The sequence below is a fragment of the Amborella trichopoda genome, chromosome 8 (genome assembly GCF_054954075.1).
Source record: "Amborella trichopoda isolate Santa Cruz 75 chromosome 8, AtrichopodaSantaCruz75HAP2 v2.0, whole genome shotgun sequence".
Classification (NCBI taxonomy): Eukaryota; Viridiplantae; Streptophyta; class Magnoliopsida; order Amborellales; family Amborellaceae; genus Amborella; species Amborella trichopoda.
Genome location: NC_142343.1, coordinates 28,169,549 through 28,184,313, shown reverse-complemented (window position 1 = coordinate 28,184,313; position 14,765 = coordinate 28,169,549). Strand labels below are relative to the sequence as shown.

The 14,765-nt window shown below is 36.7% G+C and overlaps 1 protein-coding gene across 1 annotated transcript; it reads right to left on the bottom strand.

The window, feature by feature from the left end:
• Nucleotides 1-376: 376 nt before the first annotated feature.
• Nucleotides 377-13,764, bottom strand: LOC18433080 (uncharacterized). The gene is made up of 9 exons (XM_006843177.4): nucleotides 13,382-13,764; nucleotides 7,810-7,977; nucleotides 7,364-7,639; nucleotides 7,180-7,211; nucleotides 6,997-7,086; nucleotides 6,764-6,908; nucleotides 6,021-6,661; nucleotides 4,424-5,719; nucleotides 377-750 (listed from the first exon to the last, which is right to left on the bottom strand). Exons 1-8 carry the CDS (start codon nucleotides 13,479-13,481, stop codon nucleotides 4,439-4,441), a joined length of 2,733 nt encoding a protein of 910 aa, XP_006843240.2. The 5' UTR covers nucleotides 13,482-13,764; the 3' UTR covers nucleotides 377-750; nucleotides 4,424-4,438.
• Nucleotides 13,765-14,765: the final 1,001 nt, after the last annotated feature.

Here is a 14,765-nt window from a genome sequence, read left to right as displayed (position 1 = left end):
AAATTTCTGTTCATTGGGGTGCATCATCTGATATGCAGAGTTTCTGGTGACAGGATATGTTTTTCCAGAAATTCTTACTAGATTGTGCCATCTCTAAACCACATACATATCCGCATATTTCTAAATTTTAAAAACAAAAAAAAGAAGTGATTTTTTTTTAATTTCGGTTTCAAATTCCTCTCTTGCACTTCAAATTTTTTGACTCACCATTCACTAATTCAACTTAAAACACAAAATCAAATCTTCAAATGGAGAGGTTATGATTTATGAACACACCCCCCCCAAATAAAACAGTACCTTTTCATAGGCAGGGGTCTTTTTAAAGCTTGGTTTCAAAAGCACTCATTATGCATCAAGTAGACCAAGTGATGCAATATTATTCCGGCATACACCAACACATTCATTTAAATCATGGTACCCACTTAAGAATTCACATTCGGCATAAACCTCTTTCCCTGTATCTCCACGAGAAAACACAAACTATTCTTAAGATGTACCATTATGATAATCTACTTCGGCAGTTGACTAATCTTGGCTCCAAAGTGCTTCTGTTTCTATGAATTTTGTAGCCCTCGGTGGCTAACTCTGATACTTGGATCTTATTTCTATCCCTTGATTCATGCCCATAAGAGAGAAAACATGCCCCTAAAGTAAAGCACCCATAAGCCTTTCCTCGCTGTACATAAAAACTTGTTTGAACCTTTTATGCTTATGCACTCACCTGCATTGTGCATAGCCTTCGTATGTGACCTGCATCATACTTTTCCCGCCATGTTAGTTGGGGCAAATTGATTTAAGATGCTAAAAAAATTTACATAATTTGCAATTTCAAAACCAGGAAAATATAACAAAAAAGCGTAAAAAAGCTTCCTCTGGAATACAATAGGATGAATCAATTTGCTGGGTAAGTCAATGAAGCAAGCTACCCAGGAAAACAAGCCCTCGAGGAATGTAATTCAAAGAGACTACCAGAAATACCTCCCAACCAAGACAGGACTTAGTTCCCAAATTTTTATTTGAGGAGAAATTGGAAACTCAGCCAAGGATTTTCTATGAAACTCTAAAAGGCAAGATGGTAAATCATTACATGCTTTTACAATAAAAAGAAAGTTCAATAGAAACATACAAGGGAGCTATTATGCGAATGGTATTTGGGGAAAACAAAGCTTTCACTGCTGATGATGAAGGATGGTGGGTTCAAATATTATCTTAGATCTTAAAGACCTCAGGAAGTTGGAAATCTTAATAGTAATCACCATTCTATTGAAGAAAATCTGTAGGAACTCTCATCTGAGTTTCATTCAGGTCAAATAACATCTGATTCGGACAGGCTATTCAGGGTGCAAGCCCTGCTAAAGCCACACCTAACTTTGGCTGAGATAGATTGAAACATATCAGCATAATTATTTCAGACATCCAAACCCTATATAGGGCAAGGCGCCTACTAATTGAACAATCACTAGTAAATGGACAAGAATGAAAGATGTGAAAAGAGGATGTGCTAGCCCAAGAAGAATGGTTATAGGCCGATGCAATTCACATCATCTAGACCTCAAATATTTTGTGACACTGTGGAGTTGTCAGCAGAAAAAAGATGTGCTAACCAATGAAGAATGGTTAGCTGATATAATTCAACATCTGGACCTCACACATTTTGTGATGCTGGAGTTGTCAGCCAGTTTATAAAAAATCCAACCAAAAATCAATCCCACACAGTTTTAAATGATATTAAGATATGTCAGACTATGTGTGAATCATGTATCCTCAATAGAGAATTCTTCCCTTTCATTTATCCTCATTCAATATAATTTTTTATTGACATTATCAATCATACTGGCTAGCACAAAAATAGATCATCTATTGTGTTTTACATCAGTGGAAAAAGCTTTCTAAAATGGAAAAGCAAGCAATAACCAATTGTATCCACCTCAAACTGAACTAGAATATCATGTAATGCATTCTATCACAAGAGAAATTATTCAAATAAAGGCAATAATGGAAGAAATTGGAATAACTAGTCCTTTATCTATTGTTTCTATCATGACAGTAAGAGTGTGATTCCTATAGAATAAAATATTGTTTTCCATGAGAATGAATCAGAAAATAAATCAAGAATGCATTGTCATTATATAAAGAAAGGCTTGTCAAAGAAATCATCAAAACACTTTTCCTCAGAAATCAACCAAACAGCACGTATTTTACCCAAGTGACTGGAAAAGATAGATATGCAATTTTATTTGGAAGCTTAGAATGGTTGAGCTTTATTTCAGCTTTGGAGATAGTGCCAGAGTGTTGAAAATACAGTTGGACATTTATTGTGCTACTTCTTTTTATATCACCCGTTTCCTATAGGAAATATTTATAGTATTGTAAGTGGGGTTCCCCTCATCAGTGATTATTATATGTCTGATAATTTCTTGTCCTTTGTTTCTATCCATACGTGTATCTATTTGTACCTCTAATTTAGGAATCAATGGATTGAACAACATTTCCAGCATACCTTCTCAAAATTGTATTATTCACACTCCGATTTGGATAAGCATTTTGTTTTATTCTGATGAGAAAACATGGATGACAAGTTCAAATGCAAAAACTTTTTTGTACATTTGAGCATCATGTAATCCCAATCATAGCTGTTGGGCAAGGGAACGGTTCCAGGATTGGTGGCGGGATCGGCGGATCGAAGCAATACTGAAGATCCCTGTGTTAGGGATCGATGCATGTACACCCTCAAAGGTCGGGATCGTGGTACATGTGCGTTGGGGATTGAGCTTCTTTATTAGATAGGATCGAGAATTATTATATAAAGATGCGAGATCCTATACATAAGAACCGAAGTTCCCAAGGGAATTTTTTTGAGTTTCTTAACTCAGGGAGTGCATTACTAAAAGTAATCCAAAACGTTATGGAGCGAGGAATAACTTTTATAAGAGGTAGCTCCACTTTCTTAGAACACGAGTTCCTTGTGTTAATAAGGATCCGTGGCTTTAAAATGTAGCTCCTGGCGTTGTTAACGGATAACATGCAAGCTTAGTCCTTCTATGAAATAAATAAGGAACTTTAAAGTGATCCCATATTGGTCTATGGCGATGCTTATGTTTTGTTATTTTGGGATCTAGATCCCAATGCACTCTGGAGCGCGAACCATAAGACCAGGGAACTAGATCCTGTAATGTTCAGGAATGTGAAATTAAATTATAAGGAACTCGTTCCCTTATAAGATGGAGCGAGATCCCGAAAACACTAAATTGAGTTTCAGACGAGATCTGCTCCGGGATCGAGAGAAACGAGGTTCTGCAAGGGATCGCCAAGCAAGGGAGGAGATCCCGGTAACTATGATCCCCATAGAGGTATGTATGAAGGATGGTCCTGAAAGAAGGGGGCAAGAAGTTGTAGGATGTTCTAGGTTTACAAGGCATATTAGAATTCAGGGATAAGTGACATAGAATGTCTATTGCGACTTCATTTGGACCAAGGAAAACCTTCTTCTCAAGCCTTGAATGGTTCTAAAGAAGGATGCTCTTTGTTCTAACAGACTTAACAGGATACAGGTACATCAAGATATGTGGGACTCATAGAGCATTAACCCGAACTGTAATGGAAAGTTCAGGATGCAAAGCAAATAAACTCCTCTTTTTTTTGTCATGTAGGGGAATAAAATCCTGACAATGTTTAATATTGATAATCCTTAAAAATTACACCCAAGGGTTAATAAGAAAATCAGATGAATGCATGAATAAAGGATCAGGTTAAACTACATTTTCTTTCTTTCCTGGTGAAATCCTATACAAATATGGAAATCAAAACCCGGACTAAGGTTAAAATCAAAAGCCATACTCCTAAAGTTATTCAGTCACATTAAATGACAACCAGTAATAAATACCAATGTACAATATAAGGTTTCCAATACAAAATTTCAGTGAGATGGAGATCTTTATTCAGGTAATTAGCCAGGCATAGTTAATGTTAAGGACCGATTGTTCACTAGGGAAGCATGTGTGCTATTTCAAAAGAAGTCAAAACAAAAGGAAAAGGTAAGGATGGCAACACTGCTCTGGCCCTGCATTAAGCCACAATGAGGTACAGAAATAAACGAATCCATACAGTTCTGCACATTGTGATGAGTCTAGAAGTCTATATGAATCCGTACTGCAATAAAAGCTAAATATGATAAATCCAAGAAGGTGAGCACATACGCAAATGAGATTCATAATTTTGTACAGGAAAACCTTATTCCTGACAGATAGTTGACAAGAAACTTCGAAGTTTGCCATTACAGAATGCTTTTGCTATCATTATTGTTATCTGTATCTAGACTGATAATCACATAAAACAATCTAAGTAAGAATTCTTGAATTTCCTTGAACAAAAGTAACTGGGGTCTTGAATTCCAGGTCTATAAAATGCTACAAAGTGTCGTCACCTTGATGAAATGAAATCAGCTGCTGACAATTGGAGAAGCACCACAAGAAATATCCTTGGGAACAATTACTCTTTCGTGCACGTCATCCTCATTAAAGACTTTCAAAATAATATTTTCTTGTCCGATTTTTTCAACTGTATCTGGAGGATAGGTTCCTGATGCAATGAGAGATGAAGCTTTCTCTCGTAAAGAATATGCAGATTTCTTCTCCAAAGACTTTTCACTGTGCAGTTCAATGTTCTGCTCATAATTTTCACTCCATTTGCACAAAGAATAATTAATAGCTAAAGGACTTTTCCCAGAGGACATAAACTCTGAACGAACAGGCAAAGAATTAAGTTCGGATGAACTTTGTAGAGCGTCTAACTTATGATTAAAGCTAGAGGGTTCTGATAAATAAGAGGATGATGACCTGGAAGTATCAGACTTATCCAGTTCATTTACCTCAAGAACAGGAAGAGAAAGCACATAACGGAAATCTGGTTTAAGATCAATACAATTTCCATTTCTACCGAAAATCTCACCATGATCTTTACTTTCAGTATCCAAAGAAACAACTGCATTGTACTGTGGGCTTAATAAATAATCACCATTTTTCCTGTTTCTGGGAAGAGAAAAATCCATATTCTGAGCTAAGGATTCTTCAGATGAAACAATACTTGATGTGTCATATGATGATATCTTTCCGAGATCAAAACCGTATTTTGCTTCACTGCAACCCAGAGGACTGTTTTCTTCAGGAACATTTAGATTAGACATACTGGATACCTGATTCTCTGCACTGCAATCACCCCTGCAGTCCTCTTGTTGATTCTTTTCTTCACTCAAATCTGAAGATGAAGCTCTATCAAATGACTCAGCTGGCTTTATTGTTACATTTTGAGTATTTTCAAAGTTTCCATCCTTGTTGTTTCTAGCAGAGGATCCCTTCCAAGCTTTTAAAGACATGCTGAGTCTCTTTTCTGAAATTTTAGGTGCATCAGATGCTCTAGGATTTTGCTTTGGTATCCGTTGTGCCAGTCGTGCAGGGGCAGCAGGTCTTGAAGTAGAACTGGAAGAGGCGTGTGATGGCCCAGAGTGATGAGAGCCTGAAAAAACATTTTGAGACTGTGCTGCTGCTCTGGTAGATTGAATCTTGTTCACCTTAACCTTGACCACATCAGAAATACCAAGACCAGTAGCATTTCTGGGCACGGAAGTTTGCATGCCAGGTTGTGATTGCTGGCCTCCAATTGTAGAATGGACCCTAGATCTTTCCTCTGATGTAGAAACAGAATGCCCAGGAGGAATGTTGGCCTACCAAAGCAAACTCTCAAAATCAAAATACGCCTATTTTATAACTCTATTGTAGGGAATATGAGAAAGCTGTGGTCCTCAGCATCATTACCTACTCTAGAATGATGACAGCCATGGAAAGAGGCTGAGACTCACCAGATAACACTATTCTTAATGGTGGGTCCAAACTTCTCTTTGCATCATCATTCATGAGTTTTTCATATTTTTTCAGTCCTTAAGATTATAATATATTACTTACTATGTTGGAAAAAGAAAAGCAATTAGTGAATTGAAATGTGCTCAGGAATATAGAGTAACCAACCGCATCAAAAAACCCAATTTTTGGTGATGGCATCCGAAGACCCGTTGGCTTAATGCAATGACCGCCCTTCTGGATTCCACCCTTGTTGGAACCATGTACCACTGCTGAGGAAACAGATGATCTATTGCTTTGCTTTTCAACACTTACACAAAACAAACCGTTCCTGACATTTTCAGGAACAACGGTCTGCTCCTCACATGGACATAATGCTGTCTCGTTCTGAATATCAGCACATGGCATTATCTGATTATGTAAGGGAAGGCTATCAATATCGTTGCATGGTTTTGAATAATGAGACCCATGATTGGTGGAAGTTGAGGAAGTCTCTGATATGGCATCAACGGAGCTTGCAGGAGATATGCTCAAAGATGACTGGGAATTGGACATGAGATAGGATGATAAACTCGTAGTTCTAGACTCAAATTTATTTCTCACGATCCTCAGGGGTGATTTAGCAATTGAGTCAGAAGAGGCACTACCAGACCTTTCAAGTGAAATGGAGGAAAGTGAAGAAAGCTGTTTATAAGAACATGGAGATCCAGAAGAAGAAGATTTTGGAGAAGGAGTAGACCTAACACTACATGAATCAGTAGAGATATGCTTCTGTGAGACTGCAGCAGGTTGCAGGTATCCCATTCTATCTGCAATTATTACAATCAAGAATAAATTTACCATATTATTTTAGAAAAGAAAAAAGGATACATATTAGAACTCCGTAGAGGACACTATGAGTTGAGACTTACCCGGCAAACCCTTTACAGGAGTAGTTTTAGCAATTCTAGAATTTGCAGAGAGTTTTTTGGTCATTGCTATTGAAGCAGGTTTACTTATCTGGGAAGAAAACTTTGGAGGCTTTAGAGATGACTTAGACTCCCCATGTCTTGTAGCCTTCATATATAACCAATTATGCAGTGTCAGTTTGCAAAGTGCACCACCCTTAGAGAGATAACTTGACACTAGAATACTATGGACATACCTCTACTAATTGAATGACAACTCCTTTTGAAGTTGGGTCCAGTCCATGCTTTGGAGTGAAGCACTTCTTGGAAACAGGCACTTGCTTCATCTAGAGTATACAACAGAAAGATTTAACTCAACCTTTATATACATGAAAATAAATAAATAAAGGTTAGAAAATAATTTAATGATGAGAACTCACCCTGCCTTGAGTTAGTGATCGCTTGGTAGAAGCTGGTAATGCAAGTAAAAGTACTTAATAGTCACAAAGAGTGTGCAGAGAAATTAAAAAAGGCAAGAGTATGAGCAAGCCACTAGGAAATAATTAGGTAAACTAACACGAGATAAATTTAAATTGCAATATCATAGAATAGTATGGTACTTACAACCAGAATTTGATGATTCTTTTAAACTTGGTCTTGCTTCATTGTTACCACATTTTGTATCAGGAATTTTTACATCATCTCCAACGTTCTCGATTACCTTTTGGACACAGTCACATGTATCAACTTCAAGGTTTCGAAATGGTATGTCACCTCCATCTAATGTAGAAGATGAGTCAAATGATCTCTGAGTTTCTTCTTGAATACCAGGTAACTTTGGTGGTTCAGCCTTCTTAAAAGTTTTATTCACAAGAGCTAACTCCTCAGAATCCAGCACACCTGTAAGAAAATAAATATGAAACAAAAATAAGAAATAGAGAAAAACTCATCTAAATTATGCCTTAATCATTCTTATTTAGGAATACAGAAGATCAAGTGCTTCCTGTAAATAAAACGTCAAATTCTTAAGAAAATCAACAAAAAGGAGCTCATGTGGATGTAGAGGCAACCTTCATTTGTGAAGAACGCACTATCCCAAGCTAAACTTTTCCGCAAGTTACACTTGCTAACTTTTCTAGTTCTATTGGGCTCCGGGGGTGCCACCTTTTCAGCTTCCCGATCACAAACGTCCTCATGTGATTCAAAGCAGTTTGGCTCATCCCACTTTTTTGAGAAATCTGCAAGTTTAATGAAAATGTATGAACAATCACCCATAGAAATATACTTCTATCCACAAAATTAACTCCATCTAGTGTGTGTGTGTATTTGAAATGTATATATAGCAATGTATATATAGCAATGTTTGAAAACTTGGACAAGTCCGGTAGGAGTCTCAGACTCTCCCGAGTCACTCAAGCTCGGTACCCTACCAATCCTAGAACCTCATAAACTGGGGGGCACAAATCTGCCCCTTTGTTACATGATTTTGAGCCAAGAAACACCTATTTGAGCACAAATTTGGCCCATCACTTTGTTTTTTCAAGATCTATCCAGGTGATAGTTCGGAGTTGAGCAAAAACAATCAAATTTGACGGATTTGAGAGAATGAAGATTTCGACCTAGGTTTTGTCTTATTTAAAAAAGTAGTGTTTATTTGCTTATTTTGATGAAATTTGATCCCTAACCCTACTTTTTGTGTTCTTCATCCAATTAATAGGCTTATTTCCCCTAAAGAAAACACATCAATAAAATATATTTTTGAGATTTCAATTTCAGATTCCCTATTTATCCGAAATTTAAGAGCTCAGGATTTCAAGTTCCTGGCCTAGCCCACTTTCTGCCTCAAGTTCAAGTGACACACACGATGGCATTGCTTCAGCACAACTGGCAAGCAACTGGAATCAGTGTCTAAGCCACTGTTCTAGTTGTTCAAACTCGCCAACAGCCTTTTGCAAGAACGTTATATAGTTTCCATTCTTTATCTTTAATCCCCCCTATTTTTACTATTTTTCAGGATTTCCCCCTTTTTTGGGAGCTAGGCATAGATTTGGGCATGCAACTCAAGACTCACCTGAGTAAATCAGCCAGGCCCAGGGCCAAGTTCCACAGCTAAATCGAGTTTGATAACATTTGTTATATTCATTCATGCCGTTTTCACTATTAAAATATATCCAGTGAATGACAGAACAGCCAGATGATTATTAAGTGACTGGAGCTTGACACTGGGAGCACCGAATAGCAAAGGCTAACTGTTCTTGACCTTAGGCTGCTTTGTTTTTCAGTGATTTAGTTGACCAGATATGCTTATGCTACATTGTGAACTCCCCACCACTATTACACTAAAGATTGAATCAGTTTAGAACTGTTTCTATTGATCCAATATTACACATAATCACACATTGAAGATTGGATCCTTTAGAACCTGAATGCACTGGACCAGCCATGTAATACACAGGCTCACACATCCACAAACACACACTACAAAAGAACCTTCATGTTTTTGTGTATGAATATCCATATTTCATTGAAGGAGAGAAAATGATGGAGTATACCAGGTCATATTAAACACCTTCCCCTTAATTTTCATTGTTGAAAAAATATATGCTAAGGAGACATATATAGAAAGCTATGAACAGAGACCGCTCAACCTCTTTCTCTCCAAATTATTCTCCCTAAAATTCTCCTAAGTTGCTCAAAATACCAAGTGTCCTCACATCTAATCATTAAAGGGTCGTTTGGATTCTGGAACTGTTCTCAATGCTCCAAAAAGTTCCTACCTAAAGGGAAAATAACATATAACTCAAAAAGAGCCTACACATAAGACCCCCCAACAAAATTTCCTTCACATCAAATCTCATGGCAGCGTCTTTCTTTGCATGTACCTCTACCCCCCACCCTCCCCCAGAGCTTCTTTCTCTATCAGCAGGAAGTTAGTATAGCTCCTTTCTCTATTTCTTCAAGGATAAAACCTGAAATTATTTCTTACATATTCTCCAGCCTATGCAAATTCAGGGCTGATTTTTGGGGGAAAAGTATCATGTAATGTAGTAGCGAAAAAATAAAGTTTGACGGAAAAAAAACATGATGGCAGTAACTGGTTGGTTCAGCTATAGAAATAGATGTGACATTATTGGTAGGCGAAGAATGCAAAAGAAATAAAGGGTCAAAATCACAGGATTCCATATTCTTAAATCAAGAAACTAAAAGATAAGTTTAACTGGGAGTGATAATAATGGACAAGGCCTTAAGGAGCATATGAGTTGATGTGGGGCAGTCATGATATGTATGGAATTTGAACTAGTCAATGTGTATGAAGTTGGTGATGTATCCAAAAAGGCTATGATGACCATGATGGCAATGTCATCACCGTTCTAATCAGTCAATGGCAAAAATATAGCATATGTCTCAAATAAACCTTTGTTCTCATATATGTGTCATGCACAACAGTGTGCTCTATGGTCTACAATTACATGGAGATGGATTCTGGAACTGTTCTCAATGCTCCAAAAAGTGCCTGCCTAAAGGGAAAATAACATATAACCCCCTACCGAAAGATCGTACACATAGGACCCCCCAACAAATTTTCCTTCACACCAAATCCCATGGCAGTATCTTTCTTTGCATGTGCCTCTACCCCCCACCTCCCCCAGAGCTTCTTTCTCTATCAGCAGGTAGTCAGTATAGTTCCTTTCTCTATTTCTTCACTGAAATTCTTTCTTAGGTATTCTCCAGCCTATGCAAATTCAGAGCTGACTTTTGGGGGAAAAGTATCATATAATGTAGTAGTGAAAAAATAAAGAATGATGAAAAAAACATGATGGCAATAACTGGTTGGTTCAGCTATAGAAATAGAGGTGACATCATCGGTAGGTGAAGAATGCATATGGAATAAAGGGTGAAAATCACAGGATTTCATATTCTTGAATCGAGAAACTAAAAGATAAGTTTAACCGGGAGTGATAATAATGGGGAAGTCATGATATGCATGAAATTTGAACTAGTCAATGCATATGAAGTTGGTGATATATCCAAAAAGGCTATGAAGGCCATGATGGCAATGTCATCACCGTTCTAATCAGTCAATGGCAAAAATATAGGTTGTCTCAAATAAACCTTTGTTCTCATATATGTGTCATGCACCTCAACAATGTGCTCTATGGTGCACAATTACTAGGAAATGGATGCTGGAACCATTCTCAATGCTCCAAAAAGTTCCTACCGAAAGGGAAAATAACATATACCTCATCATTGTAATCATCATTATCATCCAAGCCTTATCCCAATTATTTGGAGTCGGCTACATAGATCTTGTTCCAACATTCTTCTCTATTAAGGGATTCATGATAAGATGTGAAAAAGTTTAATGCTGGCTGCCTACCTAACGCAACCCACCTACTTTTCCCGATCTTGGGACGGGATAAGATAAAGTTTAAGATCCTCACCCTTATTAGACCACAAAAATATCATGTACCTCCCTACCTAAAAGATCCTAGGCATAGGACTAGGCATAGGACCCCCCAACAAAATTTCTTTCACACCAAATCCTTTTGTAGTGCTTTTCTTTCCATCTAACTCTATTTCCTCTCGGTCCCCCCTCCCCTTCACCTGCCCGTGGAATTAAATTTTCAGGAAATCTAGAACAAAAATAGCCTCAAGTCAGTTTGGCACTTGGAGTACTGAATTGCCCTTGGGTAAAAAAGATGAATCAAAGTCGGTTTGGCACTTTAGTTAAAAACATGAGATCCATTGATGCCTCCTTCCTTAATGCAACCATATTCGGTTATTAACTCATCTTCCATCTACCCATTACTTTTGTGGAGTTCCAAGCATTTTCAAGGCATGAGTACTGATGATCCATGATTTTCTCACAAATTTTCCACAATACAAGACTTTCATTTGTCGCATATCCAATGTAATTGTTTGTTGTGGACTGCTTGTCCTTCCTTGCACACGCACACACACACACATGCTGTTCAAAAATGCCAATATTGCCTGAAAACCTAATTTTACAAGTACATTTGATTTACATGAGTACATTTGTCAACATGATAGAAGATAAAGATTCAATACCAAGAGACAAATCCTTAAATTTTTCTTTTGTGATGAAGACTTCACAAGAGCTCAAATCTGATGCAATCACTATACACCTTCTCTAAATAAAATGATGATGTTAACATTGGACAACCTTCAAGTATATGATATATATGTATGCAACATATCAACAGGAAACGAGTCATACACAATGGTAAACACGGATTCACTAATCTCCTTCAAGAACATGTCATGATCCAAAACTTTGAGAATGTGTTTCATATGTCACGTGCGCCATTCAAAGCTTCTTCAGAACGGGAAAGCTCCTTCGAGCCATCAACCAAACATTCATACGGCTAATCCCGAAAGGCACGATCCCATATTGTTCATACTATATCCAGTTGCATTCTATTGAAATTGAGAAAATGACCAAAATTTATTTGACTCTTTTGGCTGGCGAAGTAACTCCCATCAACTAGCACTATCATGAGTGAACTATCAGGAACAACTCATTGAATCAGTTAGGTATTAGGTTTTGTCCCACATAAGTCTCCGTTATTAATGTGCAAATGTGTCTCCTGTTAATGTCAGTTTAGATCACAAGCAACTGATTTATGATGTACGTTGCAAGAGTGTTGACAAGAACTGTTTGATGAATGAATGCCACTGTCTTCTATAAATCATCACATCCATATGTACCCAAACTTTAGAGGTGAAAAAGAAAAAGGAGTGGATTGTGCTCTGCTTCAATTTAGGAAGGGCATTATAGGTCAAATTTGTACATAAACAAAGATCTCTAAACTTTCAGCTTATAAAAATCGATTTCCCATATTTTCTGCTATTGGAGAAATTTTAAATGGGGTGACTTGGATTTTTCAGAAAGAAAGGCATGAACAAGAAAACCAAAACATTAAAGAGTGATAAATTCACCAATTAATATAAGACCCTACACTAAAATTTAAAAGTAATTATCCTTTCTTAACTAGGATTCAAAAGCAAAAGACTCCCAAAACCTATTTATTATATGCAAAACCCATTCTTTAAAGTGCAAGATTTCTAAGTAATTCTCAGCATCCATTTCAGGAATACGGGTGCTCCAACTTTTCTGGAAAAAGATAATTAACTTATTGGTCTTGAAAAAAAACACCACATCAGAGAATTAACATGTTTGAATGTATTACTATCAGCAGGTCCATAATTTAAAGAACAATAACATATAGTCATATACCATGCATTTATCTCAAAAGACATGTATCTGTAAAACAAAGCAAATAGACAAGCTATTTGTAGTTGCTATTCTAAAGATAAATCAGTAATTCGTCATATTTGCCCCAAATACAGTACAAATAAAAGAGAAAAAGTAACCAAGTTAACCAGACAAATAATAGCACTTTCCAGTTGCTATGATCACTGCACTAATTCCAAAGTTTCAATCGCAGAACCAAAAGAATTAGTATAAATAGAGAAAAAAAAATGAAGAACCAAGAACCCTAATTTCAGGTCCCCAAACCCTAACTTCTAAAGGAGAAACAAGCAAGAAAGAAGAGAAGCCGAGATTTCCAAACAACGGAACGAAAGAGATGAATATTTATTAGAGAAACAAAATCATACCAGAACATGGCAAAAGGGGAAGATCTCCATCGATCAGGCTGTCATCAGCAGAAGAGACATCGATCAGGGACAACCTCGCCATGTCGAGGCCCTCTTCCATTCCCACTTTTGGAAGGTTTCCTTCTTTCTCCTTCCCCTGATTCTCAGAGCTTATTCTACTTCTTTTGTGAAAAATGGCTCTCTAGGTTATGTATATTTGATGGAGTTGCAGAGACCACAGAGAGAGTGGTGGTGTAGAGAGAGAAAGAGAGGGTGATGTTGGTGTAGAGAGAGAGAAAGATTAGTGGTATAGAGAGAGAGAAAGCTGACAATAATAACGGCTCTCTTGAGAGAGAGCGTGGGAGGATGGGACATGATTGGGGAGTATCCAATGAGACGAACGCGTATAAATAACCCCATTTTCTTTTGAATTAAAAGAGTGTTTGGAGGAGCGGGAAATCAAACTCTTCTCTTTCTTTTCTTGTTTTTCTTTTTTTAAAATTAGGGTGGCTCCACCCAAATTTCCATTTGAATATTGACAAAGGAAATTAGTAAGGAAAAAAGTTGTATAAGGTCTCAACCTTATTCTATAAGGGTACGGCGTACCTAAAACACCCACCAGTGAAAGTTATTTTTATACTGGAAAACCTTCAAATCAATCATTTCAACCTCAAGATTCATCGACATTAAAAAAAAAAAGGATTTCTAATCCTAAAAATAATTAAACTTTTAATATATTATTTAGACAGTCTATTTTCAAAAATCTTAAGTGTTTATAGATTTATTTGATCGTCACTATTTCTGGAACTTTAAATTTATAAATGAGAGCAACAATAGATCATCGCAAGGCTTTGTCGCACCCAAAATGAATTTTCAACATAGTTTTGAAGCACACCTTACTTCTATAATATAAAGTTGGCACCTGGCACAAACCTCACCCAATTAGTAAGGTTACTCAAATAAGTTAAAGAGGCTACATGCTCCTTAAGGGAGAATTTGCTTCATTTAGACCCTCCTCTAAAACCCAATCTTGAACCCCAAATTTTGAAGAGTAACCCTATTTAACCTACTGAAAAACCTAAAAAAGAAAACAATAAAAAACAATAAAATTGTATGTGCCTCAAAAATAAATGAATTTATTAATAAATGAAGTATTTAATATTTTACCATGTCTTTTAATGTAATTTCAAAAATCCCATCAAGATACACACGTACACGATTAGAATATTCGAAAATAGGTAAATGTTAAACAATTGATATTTTAGGTGTATTTTGATAAATTTTCCAAAAAATATTGTCTTAAAATTAAATACAGATCATCTATTTTTAGTAATTGTTTAAAAACCTCAAAGTCACATTTTCTTTTTCAAAATAATCATCCGAAGATTCTTAAATGGATCCCAAA